General features: G+C 33.7%; 1 protein-coding gene across 5 annotated transcripts in view; it reads right to left on the bottom strand.

The window, feature by feature from the left end:
* Nucleotides 1-18,739: 18,739 nt before the first annotated feature.
* LOC147393161 (YebC-like protein) overlaps nucleotides 18,740-26,065 on the bottom strand; it is a 35,652-nt gene continuing 28,326 nt past the window's right edge. For 3 of the 5 annotated variants that reach the window (XM_086455049.1, XM_086455046.1, XM_086455050.1), the window contains 2 exons: nucleotides 19,902-19,931; nucleotides 19,388-19,619 (listed from right to left, as the gene is read on the bottom strand). In XM_086455049.1, coding sequence (XP_086311175.1) covers nucleotides 19,467-19,619; nucleotides 19,902-19,931 — 183 coding nt within the window. In that variant the 3' untranslated portion in view covers nucleotides 19,388-19,466. The other 2 variants (XM_086455047.1, XM_086455048.1) reach the window with 2 other exon arrangements.

The following is a 26,065-nucleotide window of genomic DNA, read 5'->3' as shown; positions in this document are numbered from 1 at the left end:
TTTTGCATTACTTTGAATTAGATGATAAAAGTTACATAGTATTGAATCTCTCTCGTGTTCAATGCTTTCATTTTCAAAAATTCAGTTCAATTTCAAGAACTTTGAAAATTTGAGTTTCCGACACATAGCCAAATTTTCACCAATTTTCCACATTTTGGCAGTTTGACTTCGCACACTTACTGGGATCCTATTTTAGCTAAAATTTGATTTATTTTTTAATTGAATGATTAAGATAAATTTGAAAGCTCGAAAAAAAATTGTGTTGAAAAATTGAGTAGTGAAAACACCAAAACTTGAAAAAATGGATGAAACGGTAAAATGTCAAAATCACACCCCAAGGGTAATGCCTGCATTTTACATTGATGTGTTATGTGTAGGTTGATGAATGGATATCCAGTGATAATGATTATGATTGCATGTTTATTTAACTTCTATTAGTGCAAGGCATTGGTTTATGTTTCCATTCAAGGCTAGTGGGTCACTGTTGCATAGTAAAAACTGGATATCTATTCCCAACCTTGTAATGTTAATTTGTCTTTTGTTTCTAAAGAAAAGCAATACATATATATATATATATATATATGTATATATATATATATATATATATATATAATATATATATATATATATTGTGAGTTGTTAAAGAGCTTGTGAATGCCTGAAGGGATAGTGCGTCTTATCATTCGGAGTGATGTACTATCTTAGAATGTACAGTAGGGACAACCAAGCTCATACGTGGTATGGAACGTGTATGAAAGTGGAGTCACAACTAAAATCCAGATCCATTGCTCTCTATCTTTACTAGTGAACTTGAATTGTAAAAGTGGTCGTATATGAATGGAGTTGTATATTTGGGAATCATATGCATGCCTGATAAGCATAGAAGAAGATGATTAGTCAGTGTTCACTAACAATCTAGAGTAGTCGAATGTTCTGACACATCGAAAAGAGACCCATTGCTTACGATCATGTCAAATGACTCGCCTGAGCTGAATAAATGATCATCCAGTATGGTAAGCACAACAATCGACTACAAAATTAGGAATTAAAAACCAGTAAAATCTTGTAACATCATGTTCTAATTTGGAGTGATCCAATCATGAATCTCAACTCTCTAATTCCACTACTCTACCATTGTATAATATGTATTTGTTGTTCTAATTTGAATTATAAATTGAAAATCCTATTTACTATTTCAATGCTGTCAATTATATTTGTATAAGAATGAAAATGTATAGTGAGTATTAATGACTGATGTTATGTGAAACTTTAAACTATTTAGTTACTCATCCCTGGCTGTATGTACCAATTAATCGTAGTTTAATTTGTAAAATTTTGCATGTATTGAAATGATTCAATATTACTTGATCACGTTAGGTGAGGTTATTAGTAGGAATTATTTGTGGACCTATTGGATAACCATTGTTACTCACCTTTTCCTTCTATCTTTTTTTTTTAGTAACAGAGCCTATAACTAGTGAAGCGAGTGTAGAGCTGTCAGTTGAGGAGCATCTAGTTGGTTAGATCAACGATCAAAGTCCATTATCCGGTGATCATTGGGACTACTTCCACTAGGAGTCATTTCGTCCAGGAGGTGTATATAGTTTTTGGGTCGAGTGATAGGTCTATGTTAGGAAGAAGATAAATTTTTGTAATCCTGTATATTATTACCTTTTGCGCAACTCTGATTTAACTCTATACTGTTCATAATTTACCATATTTTGCTCCTTGTATACTTTTGGCACAATGTATATAAAGGAATTGTTGGATATTGGCTTATCATGTATTCAAGTTCTGTGGAACACTAACATAAATAGAGGGAACCATATCCGAATTCTGATGTGTCATCTACTACCTTGAGATTTGACCTTGGGATTTGTGTTAGCTTTTGGTAGGGCACTACATATATCTTTTAAGTTCCAACTTTAGAGGACTTTGAAAACGTTGGTAGAAATTTTGATTTCTAAATCTCAAAGAATATGGATTTCATGTGAGGATCATTTTTTGATTTCTTCTTTTTTCTTTTTTACAAGTTTCTTTCTTTTGGCTGTGATGTCATGTGGCGAATAAGAGAATTTGAAAAAGAATAAGAGGAAAACAAATTGGAGAAAATATAAAAAAACATATCTGAGAAAGAACCTAGGAGAAAATCTGGGAGAGAATTTGAAAAACAATTTATGAAAAAATCTGAGAAAGAAATATGAAAAGGAGAAACAACTAAGAAAATTGAAAAAAAAATTCAATTAAAATAAAAGACAAAAAATTTGAGACAGGAAAAAAAAAAACTAAGGAAAAAAAATGTGAGATAAAAATCTAAAAGAGACAATTTGATGAAGAATCTAAGTAAAGTGAAAGAAAAAATCCGAGAAAGGGAAAATAAACTAGAAAAATTTAATAAAAAATGTGAGTAAAATAAGAGATAAAAATCTAAGGAAATTGACAAAAAACCTAAAAACAATTCTTAAGAAAAAATAAAATCTGATAAAGAATCCAAGTAAAAAATGTGAGAAAGAAATTTGATAAATAAAAAGAGAATAAAAAAAATTGAGAAAATCCTTAGAAAAAATCTGGGAAATTTTTGAGTAAATAATAAAAAAATTTCAAGAAGATTGAGAAAACATCTTGGGCGAGACTGGAAATCTTATTTTGTATGTTTTGGGAAAAAGTTGGAGCTACCAAAGAGTTCGTAAATAGTGGTTGGGATTCAAATTAAAAGCAAGTTCGAAAGTACTAGAAACTTCATATTTAAAACAAATTGGGGCATCTCATTCAATTTTAGCATCATGTTCCAAACTGACCTTGGATCATTATTTTTCTTCTTTGATTTAAAGAAGACCAGGGCTTCTGTTCTTTTGATAAAATTAATTTTAAAATATCTAGACTTATTGAAATGGTTAATTTTTATTAAGCTAAGATTACTCATCAGACAGCTTTAACACCAAGAACATTGGTGAGATAATAAGGATTTCTACGACTGAAATGAAATGAATTTTTTCTTAAAAAGTGTCTTTAACATAAGGTGATGCTTTAACTGGTGAAAGAAGGTAGACAAATATGTCTGACTCGAGTGATGGCATCCTTTAAAATTTTGAGAGTTTTAAAAGCATCATATATGCAACTTTGAATAGAAAAATATTTTAGTTTTGAAAAACTCGAGATAATTTCAAAATTTAATAAACATTGAAGATTTAGATTTTTCTTTTGAGGTTTGAAATTAATCTGTTTTTCTCTCTTTCGAATCATTTAGTCAAATGAACATTCTTTTGAAAGTAAGAGATGATTCTAATGTCTTATGAGTTTTTGTCAGTTTGGACTCCGATATTGTGATTCGTTTGATCCTTCTACTGTGACATAAACATTGAAGGAAGTTTCTAAGATTGTCCCTTTGAATTTTTTTTTATGATGCCTTGACTTTTTCCTAGATCGCTTTTCTAGGTTTTCAATCTAAGAGACTGTGAATTTTTTTTATGCTCTTTATATTTCTTAGGCCGCCTTTTTTGAGTTTTCAATCTAACAAGCTTTGGATTTTTTGTACTTGTCTTGAATTTTGCCTAAGCCGCCTTTTCGGGTTTTCAACCTAACATGCATTTACTTTTCTTTTCTAAGAGACACTTCTTGATGGTAACTCGAATTTCTCTTGATCATTTCCTGTGATACCTAAGAGGACTTTTTAGGTAAGCTTGGGATGGGGTTTAGAAAGAAATGGTATAAGGTTCAAGATCCCAAAAAATGCTTCTAGTCTGACATATTTTTTATTTTCCATCAACTCTTATCATTCTTCAATTTCATTTCAAAATTCTTCTAGTTTGGCATTCTTGATTTTCTCTCTTTTACCCTTTGGATGGGAGATTTTTTTCTTTGAAAACCAATTCTTTTTTTTCATTATTTTTTTGTGAATGTAGTGATTTGTTTTGGAGAATAATTCTTTATTTATTTATTTTTAGACTAGGCCTGAAATGACTTCTCAGGTTGCTTACGTACCCCAATTTGGTTTGGGATCAGGTCCAAACATAGTTCAAACTACCCTCCCCTAGGTTGGTTGGTGTGGTTTAGAAAAAAAATGATTGTCTTTCCATGGAGGATATGAAGAGCTAACAAGGGTGGATTTTTAAAATGGTAAGATAGGGAAAATAATTCGATCAAAGAAAGGCCTCCTTTGAAAGAGATGCCGCTTAATCTGGTTGAGGTTAGTTGATCTCTTCACCTTATAAGATCTTTTTGATGATAGCTGATTTGTCCCAATTGGGTTCGAACTTTCCCTAGTACCACTCTACTTTTTTAGATGAATGATTTCACTTTCAACATTGAGTGCTTGGACTAGCTTTTGTTTGTGATGTTTATATTCAATTCTAGCTTTCAAAAAGAATATTTCTTCTGAAGAGTAATTTTTTGTCCCTATTTGTCTTGATATTTTCCTCTTTGGCATCCATAGTGTAATGTTTCTTTCCTTGCGTTTGGGATGAGAGATTCTGAACAATGTGCCTTACATCTAAGATGATAAATTAAATGTCTTGGAGTGCTTAGTCCAATATGAGTCAACGTTGAGTGCCTAAACTCATTGGTGACTCTCAATTCTTTTGAGTGCAATTGACACATTCTAATTTTCCATCTTTTGTTTATGATCCACCCGAGGTAGGATGTCTTTTTGAATAGACAGGGTACCTTGATCCTGGGAATTCTTGTTGTACCCACAGGTGAAATTCCTTTCTTAATTTAATCATTGGGACAAAATGATTCAATGTTGGAAATTATTGGTGCTTACACTCAGCATATCTGCATAGAATCATGATAAAATATCTCTGAACCTTTTGGGTAAATTCACTATTTTCTCATGTTTATCTAGGGATTGGGAATTCTCATTCATACTTTTTAAGAATTATCCTTACTTTCAATGTTTAATCAAATTCCTTTTTAGATTTTGAAAATTTGTTGCGCATATGATAATCGAAAGACTCTTTCATTTCATTGAAATAAAGGACTTCATTATTAAACCACAACAAGGACTCTTGTAAAAAAAAAACTACTCTTGGCACTTAACACAACTTAAAAATTGACTTGACTCAGATTAAAGGACTAGACATAACGAGATAATAAACAAAAGGAGATATTAGGATAACTAGATTGGTGTTTTACGTAGAAGACTCGATATTTGTGGCGCCCCGCCAAACGCTAACACAAAATCCCATGTCAAATCTTGAGACACTAGGTGGTGCCTGAAAATTTTAGCATGGTCTCCTCTGTTTATGTTAGCATTCCAAGGCGATCAACCTGCACCTGATAATCGACATACAATCCTGCATATATACATACAAAAAATAATACTAACGGAAGTCTAGATACATCTAATAACGTAAGATAGATCAGAGTACAGAAGAAGAAATTTATATACGAGATTATACAAAAATTCCTCACTCTAACAAAAGTCCTAACGCTCAGCACAAATCTATAATACTCATGGACAAATTGAGTATAACCCCAATACTCACCAGGTGACGGACTTTAGTTGTCTATCTGACCCACCGATGATCCTCACTTGTGCTCTATACTGCCTCGCCAAACTCTGAATCTGAAACTAAAAAGATAGAGAAGGAAAGGGTGAGTAACAATGGTTACCCAGTAAGGAAGAAAATAATTTCTACCAATAACCTCTCCTAACATGAACGAATAAACGTATTGAATCATTTTAAAATATACAAAGTTTTACAGAAGAAACTATTATTAACTGGTACATATAGCCAGGGATGAGTAACTAAACGTTTTAAAACTCACATTACATCGATCACCAGTACTCACTATAATATTTTCTTTTTATACAAGACTAATTGATCAAGTGGAAATATTAAATATGCATTTCATTTTATATATCAATATAAGGCAACATATACATAATACACAATGGTGTAGTGGAATTAGAGAGTTGGGATTCAAGATTGGATCACTCCCAGTCGGGACATGATGTTTCATATTCTTTACTGGCTTTTAGTTCCTAATTTTGTGGCATGTCGCTGCACTTACTACACTTGGTTGATCATTTATCCGGCTCAGGCTGGCCATTTGATGTGACCGTAAGTAATGGGTCTCTTTTCGATATGTCAAAATGTTCGACTACTATAGATTGTTAGTGATCACTGACTAATCATCTTCGTCTATGCCTATCAGGCGTGCATGTGATTCCCAAATATACAAACTATTCGTATACGACCACCTTTACATTACAAGTTCACTGGTAAAGATAGAGAGGAATAACCCAAATTTCAGTTGTGACTCCACTCTCATACGTGTCCCATACCATGTATGAGATTGGTGGTCCCTACCGTACATCCCAAGATAGTACACCATTCTGGATGATATGACGTACTATCCCTTCAGGCATTCACAAACTCTTTAACAGCTCACAAAATAGCTATATATTTATATATATTATTTTCATTTGAAAATAAAAAAGAAATTAACAATACAAGATTGAAAATGGATATCCAGTTTCCTACTATGCAAGTGTGGTTACTCGACCTAAAATAAATAACAGAACGGAAAAGTAAACAACGCCTCGCACTAACAAAAAGTAAATAAACATGCAACCAGTAATATTATCCCTGGATATCTGTTCACCAACATACGCATAGCACAACAATGTAAAATGCAGACATCACCCCTCGGGTGTGACTCTAACATTTTACTCTTTCATATCCTTTTTTCTTTTTTTTGATTTTTACTGTTTTCAATCTTTCAAAAAAATATCCACTTTCTGATATTCATCAACTCCATTTGAGTTCATTGAATATTAAATTATTTTTTTTCAACTATGAAATTCATTTATCAATAACATTGAAAAAGTACAAAACTTATATCAAAACGGAGTCCAAGCAGTGCACAGGACCCAACTGACGGAAATAACCCGATGAAATATCCTACCCACGTATAATTTGTTATAAAATACAATTAAATATATCAAATATGTAAATTCTAACATGAATTTGAAATAACCAATTGAATTTTATATTTTTAGAAACTCACCTCAAATTTTTAATAAAATGCTAAATGAAATTTTCACAATCTATGATTACTGATAGAAATTGAGAGTTCCTTAAAATCTCTAGGCGACAGAATTGAAATATGTACGTGGAAATCGAGACGATCGACATGGAAATCGAGATGGACCAGACTTCGAGGCGATTGATTTTTGAGTTTGACCCGATGATTTCTAAGATCTCGACTCCGACGTCCTTTCTCCCTTCTACGACGGATACGGTTTGACCCCGAAATAGATGAAATCCGATGTCGAACTTACGAAACCCCCGTATCACATACGACTGATTTTTGACGATACGAGATGAAAGATAAATGAAATGAAGAGATCTTGGGTGGGTTTCGTAGATGTCGAGGCTGCGGACCTTTTTTCCTTCTGCGTTGGTCGTCAACGACGACCCGTTTACGACGGATCTGAGGTTGAAAATTTAAAATATATATATTTGGTCATTTAAAACGAAGGTGAATAGTAAAATTATTAAAAAAATTTATTTATATAAATCTTGGGACGAAATCGATATTTTACCTATTGTTTCGATCGAAGATAACTTGACCATTCGGACTCCAAAAGTGACGAATGAATACTCTATTTTATCTAATTTTTTGTTTCAGATTTAATGATGTAGTCAATTTCTACAAATTCTATCTCTAACAAAAATTTGCATTTTTGGCCCAATGTGACCCTAAAATTGACGTCGTTTTCGTTTTTTAATATAATTCGACTTTTTGGGCTCCAAAAATAGCAAGTAAGTAGTCCATATTCAATAATTTTTTGTTACAAACCCAATGGTATAATCGACTCTTAATAATTCTTACTCTAATAAAAAGTTACTATTTTAGCTTGGTCCGACTCAGTAATCGAGGATTTTGCAACTTTTATGTTCGGACTCGCATTTAAGCATGCTTACAGGCTAAAATATATTTTTCAATCATTTTGAATCCAATGGTAAGGTCAGATTCTATTAAAAATGATCAGAAACCTCCTAAAGGTTTACCCCTAAGTCCCACATTCAGAATTTTTTCAAAATTTACTATTTAATTTTTCTCGAGATACGAATAAAAAACTCAGGATTTTACAATATTTCACTCAAATATTATCTTCCCTTCATCAATGAGGTCCTAAATAACATGACAAAGAGACATGCATTTGTCGGTGTAATGACTTATAACCTGATGAATCTTATAGAACTGCTCACTTCTGTGATTGTTTTGGAGGGCATTAGGTATGGATCTAGGCTGCAATTGTAAGATAAGTTCTTTCTTTATCAGTATCTTTAGGGCGGCACTCAAAGTCATCCAAAGATCATCATACTTTCTTTCAGGCTTGGACCACTTAACAACATGAACTATCGGTTGCGCTGGAGTTAGGTTTGCAACCTTCAGACTAAACTACTTCATGATTTCATCCCAGGTGTGAAAATGAGACCGTATTAGAAATACTAGCCATTCAAAGCAGGTCCTTTGAGAATGGTGAAAAATAATTGTGTCATTTGTTCAACCCCCAAACCTCAAAGATATATGTCCTTGACATACATGCATAAGTAAGTTCTTGAGAAAGAAATTCCATTGTATTTGGGCATGCATGGAAATTCATTCTTCTTTGAAAGATCAATCTTAGTTGTTAAATCCTCCCCATATCCACATTCATTATCTTGTTTGGTCATAATCGAGTGACCTTGGTGATCACGGCTCATCTGGTTCGTGAAATCTGATATGAGCTAGCGTAGATTAGCTATGTCTGTAGACACCCCATTTTTGCACTCTCCTGATTAATCAACTCGTCAACCCGATCGCAACGATTCCCAATGACGGATGATTATTCCAACGCTTTATTTTGTTACCAGATATGTTTCAGAAATCCGAATAAGGTATCTCGAACTGACAAAACTGTAGAAACCACGCTATCCTAAGAAAATATAACCCCAAAAGCTTAGAAATCATCATTTTTTAGACAAAAAGAAGTTTCACGATAAAAATCACTAAAAAATGATCAAATTATCAAAATACCCCTAACCTTAAAACATCCCTAGAGCCTACGTTACGCTTAGGAAAATCCATTCAAACACATAAAATAACAAATCGAAACCAAATAAATCATTTCACCAATTTTCATAGAATTTGACAAAATTATGAAAATGCCCCTAATAAAGTTCACGACTATTCCACACACAAAAATTTCATAAATGACACAAACCAATATTTCCATTGAATTCCTTACGAAAAATCGATTCTAAAACATCCTGGAACATCAAAATCGACTTGAAACACAAAAAATCCTCTTCGAGAGCAAAATGATAATTTCACAATTTTTATAATTAAAAATTTTGAAATTAATAAATAAAATATTAAATAATTAAAGTGAAACATTAATAAAATTAATTTAAAATTTTAAACTAAAAAAATCGATCAATCAAGCTCTCATGCAAAATTGTTGAGGGTTGCCAAGATATTTCTTCAAGGACCCCTCCATTTGGGGGTCCAAAGAATTAAAGATATAATAGAGGGGGGTTCTCCAAAAAATTAAAGTCAATCAAGGAAGACTAAAGTAAAGGTATTAAAGTCAATCAAGTAAGACTATAGTCAAAATTAAAGTCAATTAAGTAAGGCTAAAGTCAAGATATTAAAGTTAATCAATTAAGACTAAAGTCAAAATCTTAAAGTCAATCAAATAAGACCAAAAGTCAAAATCCTAATAGAGTTCTAATTAAATAATAACTCTATTTAATAGAATTCTAACTAAAATATAACTCTACCTAAAACAATTCTAATTAAAATACAACTCTACCTAAAACAATTCTAACTAAAATATAACTCTAACTAAAAGAATTTTAATTAAACACTAATTCTATCTAAACAAACCCTTAAAAAAATCTATAAATAGGGGTCATCATATCCTATTTTCGTATCAAATCATAAACCCTAAGAGAAGTAGGTCAAAAAGCTTCCCTAGCCTCCCATAAACTCTAATTTTGAAGTCTCAACTCCTTACCTAATACCCATACTTCGATTTTAACTTGAAAAACACCTAGAAACCCTTTAAAAACACCCCAAAATCCATAACAAAATTCGAAGAATCCAGATCTAAGAAAGAAATACCTTGCATCGGAGATTCGAAATCAAATCCGAAAATAGAACGAAGCAAGGAGTACGGTATAAGGAGTAGTTTTATCAAATCTGAGGGAATAGAATCGTTGCGTTCGAAGGTAAAATCTCTTTTATTTTTTCTATCTAGGTTTTTTGTTGCAATGTAGTCTTATTTGGGATAAGTAGAGACCAGCATTGACCGGGCGGGGTTGGTGCCTAACACCTTCCAACCCCATAATGTGATCCCCAGATTCAATTTTTCTTCAGTAGATTAGTTTTTTTATCCGTTTAGAGTCAGTATCTGGTTCCTACACCGTAATAACTAGGTGGCGACTCCCAAACCTCAAAGGTCAAAAGCGGATCCGCGTACCCCGTGGATCGAGGACGCTTTCAATGTCAAATACTCTTAACCTTGAAAAAAAAAACAAATTGAGGATCACGATCAAAAGGGACAGAGGATTTGACTGAACAACCACAACAAAAAACTCTGTTAGATAACCAGCTAGGTGACTTGAGAGTGTGATCTAGGTAGAAGTTCATTAGACTGACTCAACACAAAAAAAATGATGATGTATAATGTCTAAGAGAAATTTTGACCAAATAAAATATTTCCCTTGTTATTGAGTCCGGATGCATCATTGATTATCATCGGATTTACCAAAAGGATGAATTTGCAGAATAACTCACAGTCAGATGGGCAAACTGAGGTGACTGATTTAATACATATGATTAGATTGATTAAAATGAAATAATGGGAACTTGTCGACTCGATCAGTTCCATAAATGAATCTAAATGCCCAATCAAGTTGTTGGTTCAATTCAGACTGGTCTGACCTAATAGACTAAACTAGCCATCTCTTTGCTTATAATCAATTGGTCCATTTGATTTTGTAAAAATGGATCAAAATATTTTTCTAAAATGGGCCAATGGATTAGTTGTGAATTGTTCTAATCAATTAGGTTGAATTGAGTAATTTATACTCAAGAACCAATCGGTCTAACTAGTTTGGTGTGGTTCGATTAAATCAATTTTTTAATTAAATTGATCGATTGGTTAGATACGAACTAGGTTCAACCCAATAGATTGGTATCATACATAAATTAAGTGGTTTGTATTATGATGGACCGATATTGCAGGTTCAATTTGAACTGTGTGGACTGATACGCCCACTTACCTGTTGGCTAAGTTGAAAGAACACAACCTAGGAGCACCCATGATCAATTTGAATTATTCCTTAATAGGACCACATCTAGGTTTGAGTTTATAAGCTCACTATATGATTAGGGATAGGTTGGGATAAATCTTAGGTCACCTCAGTTAGAAACATCGCTATACCTTCCAATTTCACCTAGTCAAGTAGTATGTGGTGCTCTAGTTTGATATTCCCAAAGGTACTGTATTGAAGTTGTAGCATTCACGTTCATCCGTTATGTCCTAAAGGATAAGTTAGCTTGGATCCGCCTATGGGATTTATGGGAACATGTTATGATGCAAACAAGAATATGTATGCTCCTGAGTGTGTGCAAAGGGATAGGGTGCGCCTAGGACGTTTTCAATAATGATCAACCACACAAGCCACATAATCCAATCATAAAATTAATCATACAAATAATCACGCATCCATCATCCAATAACATACCCACAAAACAAAAGGAAAAGATCTAACCTAATCTGAAAGTATCCTTGAGTCAATTGGATTGACTCAAGTGAAAGTCAATCAAATGGTAGTTTTGGATCGAGTTAAGTTTGATCCTAAAAATCCCCAGGAGATTCGCCACTGAAAGCACCTTGAAACTTTTTACTAATTAAATATAAAAGTATCTATTGATTTAATGGGAAAAGTTTTAGGAAGGGAGAGTTGTCACCTAGTTTAAGAACCAAAATAACTCCAAATGGATCTAGATTGGTCCACGGGTAAAAGATATGAGAAAGAGATCAGATTACAGATTTCAGAAAGTGTTAGACACTAAACCCGCCCAATCAAAGTAATTGGTCTTTACTATGATCTGAGACTATCTATAGTCGACGGGTAAAGGTTAGGATCAAGGCTAATGTGCAATCATCATCATTATTTTATACACAAGTCCTAAGAATTGATTTAAATTTTTTGCATGCTTAATTGGTTACCGAACTAATAAATATCACAACATGGATAAATTATTTCTAAATTGGTTAAAATTCCACATGCCCAAATAATTTCCATGTCGGTAGATGTATCACATATATAAATAATTTCTCAAATTAAAAATTGTCCCACATGCATACGTAATTTTTAAATTGGTAAAATTCCACATTCATAAACAACGTTCAAATTAATAAATTATTAATACATGCATAATTTTCAAGTTGGTAAAATTCCGCATACATAAACAATTTCCAAATTAGTCAAATATTAACACATGCATAATTTTCAAATTGTTAAAAATTTCATCATGGCCAAAATATCGTCTATCGCATTGTGGGAAAAATATTCCAAATTGGTTATTATCTCGCTATAGACAAAAATTATTAAATCAATTTCAAATTTCACCCAAGCATGAATATTTAGCAAATTTGTCAAAATTCATTTCAAGTAAAAATGATTACCCAAATTGGTTCAAGATCCAATCCAAACACAAATAATTACCAATTTATTAATCACTTTTTCATAAGCAAAAAATAATTATCGAATTAGTCAATATTTCACCATAAGCACAAAAATTATCAAATCATTCAAATTTCACCTTAGGTAAAAAATGATTACCCAATTGGTCATTATTTATCATAGGCAATAATATTGTCAAATCAGTTGCCATAGGTAAAAAACGAATAAAATAGGCCTTCAAATAGATTTAAGGTAATAGTAAGATAAAATCCTAAAATTTGATTTCTATGTTATTTGATTGGTTGATCGATGATTTAATTAAAATTCATGATCGATTGATTGTACTTTTGGTTATTCATTATTTTATCTTGGTATGATTTTTTTGATTAATTGGAGATCGATTGGTTAAAATTTCATGGTTTCATGGAATTGATGTGTTAAAAAATTGGGTTTGACTTGTTGAAGTTCGATTGATTTACTAGACTATTTGATTGGTGATTAAGGTTCTTAAGATTGAATTAAGGTTATGATTTAAGTATTTTCATTAAAGTTTCAATGTCTAAATTTTCAAATTGAGGTTTCAATTTTTTATATAAATTTCATCATTTTATGCGGTGAGGGGTGTCATTTCACATGATGAAAATCGTTATTTTATGTGAAATCTTTGTCATTTCATATAGCGAAAAGTATCATTCCACATAGTAGAAATCGTAATTTTATATGGAATTTCGTCATCCAAAGCGTAAGGATTTTTAGATTTTACCCGATTTACGTGAATGCTGTCAAAAAAAGTTTATTTCTTAAGCCAGAGTCATTTTTTCCTACGAAGCAAAGTTTCTAAGTGAGAATCAAATGCAAGGGTATTTTTTTTATTTTGTCAATTCATGCGAATTTTAGCGTGAGGCTTCTTTTAGTCTTAATGTGATTATTTCTAAGTTTCGAGGTCCTATTTTCCAAGCGTTGCGAGGTCGCTAGGTTGTAGTAAAGCTAAGCGTACATACTTGTTAAATTGAGTTCAAGGTGTGATGATCCTAAGCATGAATAACTCTATGTTGAGAGTGTCAAGAAAAGAAAATGGAGGAATCACGAGGACTGGGAAGGGATTGAAGAAAATAAAAAAAAGTGTCTCTCACAAGCGTTTGAGTTCTTCACATATTCTACGCTTATCATTAGGAATCCACAACAACTAGGTAATGGATTGTTAGATCAGGTAGATATAAAATGAGGTGTCTAGAAGTTGGTCATTCGATATCTCCTCCCACTTAATAGATTGATTCACTACTTCTTAACTAATATCATCCTCCGAGAATGTAATATGTTGACCTATAAAACATTTTTCTTGATTTGGTATAGGATTATAAAAGTAGTAGCATTTTATCTCCTTCAGATATTCTATAAAGTAACATAAATATGTTCTGAGCTCTAATTTTGAGGGATTAATTCTTCTTACATGCGCTAAAGAACCCCATATTCTCAAATGATTAAGACTAGGTTCACATCCAATACATAACTGATAATGAGTCTTTTTAACAGATTTAGATGGAACTCTATTGAGAATATATAAATTTATTTCTAAAGCAAAATCAAAAAAGGAAATAGGTAAGCTAACCAGGCTCATTATTGACCTTACCATGTCCATCAATGTTCTGCTACATCTTTCAATGACATCATTTTGTTGAGATGTTATGGGTGAAGTCCATTGACAAACAATTATGTGTTCTTTCAAATATCCAATAAAAGGCTCTGACAAGTATTCTCCTCCATGATCAGAGCGGAATATTTTTATTGACTTTCCAGTTTACTTCTCAACTTTAAAAAGATCTTCAATAAACTTATCAAATGCTTCTGATTTCTTGTTGATAAGGTATACCCATATCTTGAAAAGTCGTCAATGAAGGTAATAAAATATTCATACCCTCCACGAGCTATATGATTAAATGACCCACAAACATCTGTATGTATGAGCTGTAATAACTCAATCAATCTTAATGATGCATTCTTAGGAAATAGTTTTCTAGTAATCTTTCTTATTAAACAAGACTTGCAGGTGGGAAATACCTCATATAAGTTTTTTTCAATATGTTAGTTTTAATCAATCTCTTTATCCGATCTAATCTGATATGCCCAAGCCTTAAATACCAAAGATGAGTAAGATTACCATCAAAATGTTTTCTTTTCAAGGAATTCATAATAGAAGGACTAACGGATAAAACATCACATGACAAAAAATTTGAGGAAATATGCAAGAAATAAATATTATCTGTCATAGAACCATAGGTAATCAAACATTTTCCAAGTTTAACAATCAATCTAGAGTTGAAAAGAAAACTATATCCTACTTTAGAAAGTTTTGAAACATAAATTAAATTTTTCCTAATAGAAGGAACGCAAAAACATTTTTCAAGAAGAATATATGCCTCACCTAAATCTTTAAGCATTAAAATCATATTGCCATCACACTAATCCTATCTGTTATACCCATGTAAAGGAATAAGTCTCCTTATTTACATGGTGCACATTTTGGAACTCCTGAAAGGAATTAGACACGTGCACAGAGGCATCCATGTTGACACACCATGAGTTAGTAATTCCAAAAACAAGGTTTGACTCAATGAAAAAGGATTTGGGAATACTTGAGGAATTTTCTTTCATATATATTTTTATAGCTAAAACAATTCTTCTTTATGTGTCCTGGCTTCTTACAAAAGAAATACTTGACAAGTTCATGATCACTCCCACTAGAAGATTTAGGATGAACATTTCTTTTTTGTAAACCTTCTTCGTCTTGTTTCGGGGTTTGAACTTAGACTTGGATTTTTCGGATGGATGGATTTGAAAGGTTTTCATCTTTTTCATTGAGACCTCAACAACCTATAATGGACAGATAATTCAACCAGAGTGGATATAATTTTTGTTAGATTATACGTGATCACAAAGCTAAAAAATGATTTTGGAAAAGAAGTCAAAATTGTATCAAGTTTTCCATTTTCATCAATATATGTTCCCAAGTTAGTTAGTTCAGTTGCTATGCTCATCATCTTTATCATATGATTTTTAACATGCGTATCTTTTACCATTTTCATATTTGAAAAACTCCTTTTGAAGAAGTTGTCTAGATGTAACAAAAGAATCTTTAAATATGCCCTCTAGGTTTCGGATAATTTCTTTGGTATGCTTAAAAGGAAGGTGTTGCTTTTGGAAATCATCTTTCTTAGATCCAAACACGTAAGCTTTAGCGAGAGTCTTGGCCCTATTCCAATTATTAAATGCTTTTGTTTGAGTTATGAGAGTGTCTGGAGGTAAAATATGAGACATCTCATTAAGCACATGATCGATCTTATCAATAGAAAAAATAATGCCAAGTTTCCTTTTCTAACTTCTTAAGTTTATTCCATCTAGTTTGTCTCCACCAAAAATCTTAACCAGGGGATTAAAAGATGTCATGACAATACTACGTACTAGACCATATCCATCCATTAAAATGATTGTAAATAGATATGCAATCATTTACTATGCATGGGTATCTTTAGTAGTAAAAATATGAAAATTATTATTTTTATGATTTTGGTCAAATAAAAATATTTATCAACATAGTAAATTATCGTTTTGGTAAATAAGATGTATAGTGCTTCATTTTCGTAAATAAGTTTAAAAATTATCCGTTTTGATAAATTTCTCTACTTTTAATAAGAAACATACAATAACCTTTCATTTATTTTATTATTACTATATATTTTTGCATAGTTTTCAACCTTAACTAACTATCAAGAAGGATATATTAAATAACTGTCTCTTATTCTTTTTTATGAGAATATTATTATGTGTTCATAAATATAGGCTTGAGGTGGAATCTCCATGGATTAAGGGTATGTACCTATACCCTGTGCTATCACGCAAACAACATCACAACATTGTCCACTATCTCATAACTAATACAATGTACTGAAAAAATAAATCAACCGACACATGTAATTACATCGTAATCCTTGCACATCACTCATGTATCTTATTAGATCCTCTAGATCTCTACATCATCAAAATGGTCCCACCATTTTAACCATTTAATATATAATAGAGGAGACAAAAATATTTTAAAATTATTTTTAAAATATAATATAATAATTTAAAAATCATTCAAAAAATCATTTGATCAAAATCCCGCAGGCCGGTATCTTTACTTGTTCATCTAAATATTAAAATGATTCAAGATGTTGTGAAGTCATAGAGATGGCCATCATGTGAAATCTCATATTGGTATCATTATAATATTATCATAAAATGAATAAAATCCCCCAAAATGTATAGTATATTGGTCAATGAAGACCTCAAGATTTTGATGAATCAAATTATCATAATTAAAGCTTATAGAATTTCAGTTCAAAGGATCAGTATACACATGGAAAAATCATCAAAAGCTTCATTTAATGAGGTCAAAATTATGTGATCAATCACATATCTAATAGGAGAAAATTGAGGTGATGTTCTGCACGATTCTCCAATATATGCCAACACATATTCACATGCCAATGAGATTACCCAGCCTTGATGGAAAAACTCAAATCCATAGAAAAAATCATCATGCATGTGAAAGTCATAAAAAATTGAGTTGTTCCCAAACTCATTTCCCATTTACAAGGATTTGGTATTTTGTGAATTTCTTTCTTAGACCTACTATGGTCCAAAATCACCTACAATGTAGTCTCAGGACAAAATCATCTCATATCTAATGAATGTTAAAATTGTTATCCATAATACATAATGATTGCATAATTTTGAGCTATACCAAATATGATCAAGCCTTAGTTCATGGATTAAAAAAATTTAGTCTGAAAATACAATTGACTTAATAGGCACGAAAATACTAGCAGCCTGATATGTGGAGGTTCTCTAAGTGTGTCCTATAAATCGGGGCCATTCCTCTTATGCACACGACTACAAAATGGACCTCTACCATAGTTTTGTCACAGTCCATGACCGCATGGTGGGTTTTGTGATAGTCCATAACTACATGGTGGAAATGGTGCATGAAATCATACAAGTTTCTTTCTCCCCTTATCGCAACCTGCTCAGATTAGCTTCCATGGTCTCCTCTTTGAGGAAGAAAATTTTGTTGTGGTGAAGGCTGGCCATTTGTTGCCAGGACAAGACCGATCCCGTTGGGAGGCTATTGTACCAAACCTATCCTGGCAATGATTTTGAGAATTCCCTAAGGCATAAATCATGATTGGTCTCATGCACTTCGATTGCCTCTAGGAATCTCGCCACATATTCCCAGGTGTTCCCTCACCCATTGTATGAAGTGAACAATGACAAGACATATCCCTTGAGTTATGGTTTCTGTTGTACGTATGTCGGGTATGGTTAACGCAGTTTGTTGGGGCAGTCTTGGCCTCCCTTACTCAGCAGTATGGATAACTCCTCGATGGTGACATACTGCTCCAGCGGCTCCAAGGTCGCTTCATGTATCCGTGGAAGACACTCTCCTCAAACCCCCTTCTATTACTTGCCTTGTTGGGGAAAGTACGCTCTTAATTGTTGCAACACCGCGAGTACGTCTTTGTTCATCTGGGACAATCCACGTAAGATTTCATTCACAATTTTAATGGGACTCGTACGCCCTTCAGTCATGTCTCCTTCATGAGTTTCACCAGCAGCTTCTGGCCACCCATGCTCAGGCGACCGTGCTTGGTATCTCCTTGTGCGCATGTTGTTCAGGTCTCACTGGGTTTGGTCCCCAACAGAGTCGCGAAAATGTTGATCGCCCAAAATCAGATGCTCCCATTGGGGGTGTTCTCCCCTGGCAAACCAAATGGATTACTGGGAATTTTTTATTTAATATGACATAAAATTTTATCTTAAAGAGGACTGGTGACCGGTCAGCTGTCGGTCTTGAACGTAGGATCAGCCCCTGATGGTGGGTCCTTCATGTTTCACTTTTGTTCATCTTCATAATGCTTGCGCATATCCACATGTACTCAACCCCACCAGTTATTATAAGTCTGGTCCTTCCCGTTTGTCACTTCACAGACGTGAGACTATAGAGTTGCAACAGGCTTCAACTATTTCCTTCTCCTGTCAATGAGGATTGAAAGATTTGGTCCTACAATTTGAGTCCTTCCCATGCGTTCCTTATCTCTTTCCTGTGACTTGCATCTGTAAGATTTCACCGCAGATCACATCTTTCGTTCGCAAATCGAATAGAGTTGGTAAACCATTTGTTTATTCATATTGTAATTTTTTACGAAATTTGTGGACACATTTCTTCTCACTGTTTTACTTCTTTATGCTTTTCAAGTTTTCTTATTTCATTAATTGCCACTTTTTTTTTATAGCTATATTGCTTTCCTGATTCATATGTATGTGAAGGTGGTCAAGTGTTTTTGGTTCAAACTGCATGACCAATGCAATCATCCATTACGTGCAACTCTTGGCTTCACATGTGGATATAATCAAATATCATGATGATCATAATAGATGCTGATAGTGACGATGATTCCAATTATTCCAGAAGATCTTATATTACTTTATTCTCCTAAAACTAATAGGTAATATGAAAATATTTGCAAAATACTTTCCTTACTAACATAGTAAGATTTTAAGCTTTACCAAGTCTGTTTTGCTCAAATGGATTACTACATCAGCAAAATCCAACACAACAGCCCATTTAGTTTCATAAAAAATAAAAAAACTCAGATAAAAAAATAATAATAATAAATCTTTTGAGCTAGATCCATGTTTTTGAAAATGGACGGCTCCACATAACTCCCAAACTTAAAATTGAAATTCAGCCGAGTGAAAATTAATTTTTAATTTCAAAGTACATAAAATTTTGTCCTCTACAACCCTGAAGCATTGGATCATGTTTTTGGATGCCACAAGGTGAGCCCAAGGACACTTATTTGGTCCACATGTAGTATGCGCAGTCTGACAAAAATAAAAAAAGATATAAGCAGCAGAGAGGATCTCTTTAACCTTAATATTCGTAATTGAGCAATAGTGTAAAAAATTATCTCATCACTTTCAATGAACAAATGTAAACTGACCCAGAAAAAGATTGACAGTTTGCTCAAAGAATAAATATTCATAGGTAAGTCCTACAGCTCCACAATGGGAATTCATTTGCAAAGCACCTATGGGGTTTGGTCATTTTTGGTCTGTATAAACAGCATCAACATCATCAAGTTCGAGTAATTTGGACATAAGTACCTTATTCAAGTCCATTGCTTCATCATCTACCTGCAATACAAAATAAATCTGTCACAAACATTGCACATAATTGAAGTCTATAATCTAACAGCTAAAGAAAACTCTTAAATATTCATAAAGCATACACATCTATGAGTAAGAATTGTCAAAATGTGAAATAATTGGTGTTGTACAATCAAATGGCATGCATGTGATGTGCATATATTTGGACTTTATTTTAGAAAGAAAATAATGTTTCTTTATGAAGTGGGAACCCAAGTAGGATCAGGAGTTCATATGTAGTCAAAACTATGATCAACTCTCAAACTTTGGTTTTCATACTTTGTGAAGTTGAATGGGAATTATTTTCTGCATGGCATCAGAAAAGGCCCATGTAAAACAGGTAGAACACGTGAGCTTTTCCTCATACTTGAAGTACCATTTCAGAAAGGGAGTACAAGAATATAGCATGCTTTTAGAAGAAGAGAATAGATAAATCCAAAGAATACGGACAAGATGGCTTATGTGACAATCTTGGACATGCCACACATTCATGCAATTCTATTACATGGGTATTGTTGGGTACCTCTACTCTATTACATGGGTATGGTTGGGTACCTCTACTTTGAAAAAAAAAAAATTTGAGTTAGGGCACAACATTCTGAGCCAACATACTATAGACCTGGCATCAAGACCCCACCTGGACATATAATCTTATATAAAATAAAAAATAACATTCAATTTTATACCAAGATACCAGTTGCATTGGCACCAATATTGGTGTGTTTGTGGTTCCAGACGTAATTATAAACACAATTGTTGCTTGGTAAAAAAACAAACCATATTAGGCTTTTGCTTTTTAAACCCAATTTGGACAAGCCGGTCAAAGGCGCTTTTAACCTTAGCTTTTGCGGGAGAAGCCAGGACCGAAATAACAGTTCAAGTGAAATGTCTTTTTTGACCCTCACCTTTTATGAAAACTACAACACATCTCCCGATCAAATAAAACCTCAAAATAGAAAAATAGTAGGAGATCAAGGGAGAAAAATATGTCAAGAAAACCAGTAAATACGTACCTCGACAGAGAGGAATAATACCTTGGATTCACTCCAAAATTGTCTCACACCACACCCATTGTTGGGAATATCAAAGTTCAATTTCTCTTTTATTTATCATTAGGAAAAAATTACTGCACTAAATATCTATTTATAGATTTATCTAAACCCTATATCTAATCTCAAATCAATCTCAGCAACCCTAAACTCATCGTTCTTCCGCCCTGACCCTTGTCTTTACTGTGTGAACACTGCTACCGCTGCCGTTGTCATTGTCGTTGGAGGCCTGATTGATAGCGTAACAAACTTCGATCAATGACAGTAACCTTCATCTACCTTATGCGAACCCTGCCACTGTTGCCATTGGAGCTATAATCTACGATTTACATAAAGATAAACTCCAACCGAACTGTAGGTAAGTCAAAATATTTTTTTGGTTCATTTATAAAGGGTATCCACCATTCTTGTCACGCACACTCCGGGGACACGACCTGACATGTGACATCTCAGGTCTAGACATCCCAGAAATTCACGTAACTCATTAATTATGATAGTAAATTATTATTTACGAAAGTTATAACACCCAAGGATTTGGCAAAAACAGAGGGTAGCACGAGATAACTGTATAGTATTCATACACAAAACTGTACAGCTAATTGATCCAAACTTTTGTGTTTGTTTCTTAATCCAGTCAACATTAACAACTTCCATTACATACCAAAAATTACTAAAGAGGAAATACTATCCCTGAAACTGGATTATATTGGAACTCCCTCACATCCGTCCACCCAACAATCCCAACACCTGGATTACTAACCCAGACCCAGCTCCTGATCCGGACAACCACTACTTCCCCTCCTATTTGTTTGTCTTCACCCTTAACGAGCCTCTTCCTGCTGAATTTACTCTCCATACTCCATGTTTCCCGTGTTCTCTATCTCAACAAACTCCTCAAAACATTCTTCTAGTCTTGCAACTATCATATAGATTGGGTGAGCAACAAAATACTTGTTACCCAGTAGATGGAAGGATCAACATTGGTATTCGGGTGATCGATTAAATAAGCTAAAAGCCTTACCTTACAGGATAGTTATCAAAGTAAATTTATACCTCATTAAGAGAAACTCATCACAACTTAGTGTGGTTTATCAATAAGAACAAAGCATGATAGTATATTATTCATAATTACCTATTTGTTAAACAAGACATTTTGTCTACAATGAATATTCTAACTTCAACAATCAATACATAGGGAAAATAACTACTACAAACATGATGGTAAGAGTTATGGCTTTTATGACTGAATTAAGCCTCAGTCAAGGATCCCAAGTTTGTCGATGAGGGATTACAACATTATTGCCTGATTTTACGGTTGGCCTGACCGCCTTGTATAGAGACCCATTTCTCAGGCTAAGGTTTGCCATTGACCACGATGTCCCACAATCACGAGGACCCATCTTCACGGAGGTCAGTCAGTTGACTACTATAAACTTCCCATGATCACGGGGATAGTCGTCTTCGTCTTGCCTATCAGGCCAAACATGAGAATCCCATTATGCTCTACACTTATACAACCCATTTACATTACAATATACATACAAAATAGCTTTCCTTTGTTTTATAGAAGCTATACTCAACCTTATCCAAATCAAAATTAAAAGACAACATAACATGTACGTGGATTGCATCCCAGAATGCACCCAAAACCTCACTCTTGGGACGATCACGCCCAACTCCCTTTGGAACGATCACATCCAATCTCTCTAGTTGTAGTCACCCACCACTCCTTGGAACGATCATGTCTGATATCGTTTTTAGGGTCGATCACGCCCTCCATTCTACCCAAGGAACGATCACATCCACTAGATTTACCTACTTAGGCGCGTTCAGGTATCCACTCACTTTTCTTGGAAAGATCACGTCCAAGTATACATTTAGTTGAGAAGTCCTCCACTTACCCTCAGATGGTCACCCACCATTCCATATTTCTCTGGGACGATCACGCCCATTTTCACACACTGGAACAATCACGTCCATCTTACTCTAGGATTTCTTTCCTCATACTTCAAAAGAATGGAACCTTCAAACCTAGCTTTTATAAGTGCGTATTTAAAAATCTTTTGTTCACCTAGACCCGGCCTTTATAAATACTCCAGCTACACCAAACCCAACACTTAAAAAAGACTCTAGACATCCGATTCCCACAATCAAACTCACTCAAAAACGGGTACCCCCTGACCAATAAATACACACCGGGTTCTCCTCAACCCAACAGTAATCCAAGAGTAAACACAGTCCTCAACCCAATAGTAAAAATAAACATGGATTTTTCTCCACCCAATATGCATAATCACACAAATTCAAAATAAGTATATGAAAGATCATTTTTAGCTTCAAACAAACCATTTTCAAAAATGGTCGCAAAATTCCTGTAATGTCTATTGTGGTGGTAAAGGAATAATTTTGCAGTGGCACCGTAGAACATGCTTGTTGTGCCACCTAGCTTCCCACTGTGGCTCCCACCGCACAGTCACAGACAATAGTGAATCTGTTGTCTGTGTTTCGTTTTGATCTACTCTTGTTTAAACTAATTATAATATGTCATGCACAACCATGATTCATGAGTTTATTAAAGGAGAAAATTCACGATATATATATGGGTGGAGTTCAGCTCACAATCTTATTCTCACAAAAGTTTTTTCCTATGTGACTTAAAAGTTTCAGATTGGGCTGATTTTTTGTGAGGGTGATCTCTACAGTGAGGAGATCCTCCTCACCAAAAATAAGCCAAATCTGGAATTTCTAAGTCTATCAAAAGTGGTTTAGAATTGTGAACCGTCGATTTTTTGCCGAAAATTTGTAAGCCACTTTTGATGGACTTAGAAGTTTCAGATTCGGCTGATTTTGGTGAGGATGATCTCACCATAGAGATCATCCTCACAAAAAATCAGCCCAATCCAAAACTTTTAAGCCACAGAGAGAATAAGATTGTGAGCCGAATGCCCCCCATATATATATATATATATATATATATATATATATATATATTTCGATTCATGTATGAAATTTTGTTTTGGAAACTCAGCATGTATATGCAATTCCTATCATGTATGTAAGTAACTACAAAGTATACTAACACCAAGATGGTTTCCAAATCTACCTGAATAGCAGGATTTCTTCCCTTTTCACCCTTGAGGTCTTCCAATTCTTGCATAAACAGCCTCTCAATGAATTCGTACGGATGATTAGTACATCCTCGTGTGAAGCTAATGGAAGATAGGAATTTAGGAAGAAGAGACGATGTGAAACTGATGGTTCTGAAAGAGAAAAATGGCTAAATCTGTGGATTTTCTAAAGGAAGTTAATGCTGCTGAATTTTCAGAAGAGGAAAAGAGCTCAGCTTGCTCTAACCTTGTCTTAAATAATGCAACCCTCAAGTTTAACCATGGTTAATCAACTGTGGTGTGATTAACCATGGGTTAAAGGATCTTTGCTTGAGCATGGACATATTCTTGGCTTGAGCAATAGCCAGCCATGTGTCCTAAAGGTTCTCATATAACACCTAGGGGAGCTAGGTGTCAAGGTGTTAATCAACCACCATGACCTAAGTCAATTTCAGCTAACTTAATTATCTATCCTAATTTACCCCTCTAACCTTAATTACCTACTACTTGAAATTTGCTAAGGTTTACCTTTCATTATTCTTGACCACGGTCAGCTCTGTTTGACTCGGTTGTCCCAGATTCAGGACTTGATCTTTCGAGTCCAGAATCAGCTTATACTGATCAGACTTGAAAGAGTGACTATCATAGATAAGTTGTATAAAATCAACAATGATTATGTCCATGTTTAGGGATCAACATACAACCACAAAATAAGAAAAAAAAATTCTTGTTTTCTCAGAACCTTACTGGAATATTCCCTTGGTACGCAACAAATTCTGGTTGAGTCTTCACAGTTCCACAACATTTATGTTGATTTTCTCAAACAAATGCTTGTTCAGTCCATCTAATTTCCTGTTCGGTCCATCTATCTTTTAATTTCTGTTTCAATCCATTGGTTTTCATGTGGATCCATGATTTTTCATGGATTTGGGATGGATTTACATTTCTTTTTAAATGATCTGAGCAACCCAGATTGTTTTAGGAATTTTTTGGTTGGTTTTTGTTAACAAGTTTGATTTTTTTTTTTTTTTTTTTTGGTAGTTTGGGATGGATTAACAGTTTATATGTGCCATGAACTGTTGATTTCACTGTAGATGCTCTCAAATTAAGATTTTTTTAGGATTTAAGGGTTAGGTTTTACATGAACTGTTGATCATCCCTTTAAATGCTCTCAAATGATTTTACATAAACTGTTTCGATATGAAAGTGGTCACAAATCAGAATAATTAATTTAATCTTGTGGATTCCATGTAATAACAGTGTTCTGAAATTTATCGAATGAACTTTGATTGAAATTTAATTTTTCATAATCTAATATGTGTTTCTTTGTTGGATTGTTTGTGTGTATGTTCATGATATGGGTCTAGGAAAAATAAGGGGATTTTTAGGACTAGTATTCAACCATCTGTATTGTGGTGGGGTGGATGACAGTGAGTTTTAAACATTCTTTTTTTTTTTTTTACCATTGTCAGATGGAGAATATCAATTCAAAGGGTTTGAAAGCCAATTGGACATCCAAACAACATAAAGTTTGGGTCGATATATGCTACGAATTAGTTAAGAAGGGAAGAAGGCCACATAAAGTTCTTGACAAGATTGGCGATGGAATCCTAATGAGGGAATTTAAAAAAAAAAAAGAACTAGTGTTTAATTTGATGAAAGCCAGATGAAGAACAAGTGGGATAGACAAAAGGGCATTTAGGGACGTTGGAATAAGATTTACTCGAATACTGACGTGGATTATGATCCTAACACCGGCAAGTTAGATACATTTGAGCAGAGTGGTGGGATGGGTGGTTAAAGGTATATAATGTTCAATTAATTTTTTTAAGGAATTTATGCATTTTTATATAATTTAGGATTTAATATTGTTTTTATAGCATCATCCGAAATATTCAGTATTTGGAGGGAACCCTATGAAGCTTGCGAAGCAGCGAAGGAATAGGATTGCATATTTGGAGGCACA

This window comes from Akebia trifoliata, chromosome 10 (genome assembly GCF_017979445.1).
Source record: "Akebia trifoliata isolate Shusen 1 chromosome 10, ASM1797944v1, whole genome shotgun sequence".
NCBI classification, from domain to species: Eukaryota; Viridiplantae; Streptophyta; class Magnoliopsida; order Ranunculales; family Lardizabalaceae; genus Akebia; species Akebia trifoliata.
The sequence above is the reverse complement of the archived record's forward strand: the minus strand, read 5'-3'. Positions and strand labels throughout refer to the sequence as shown.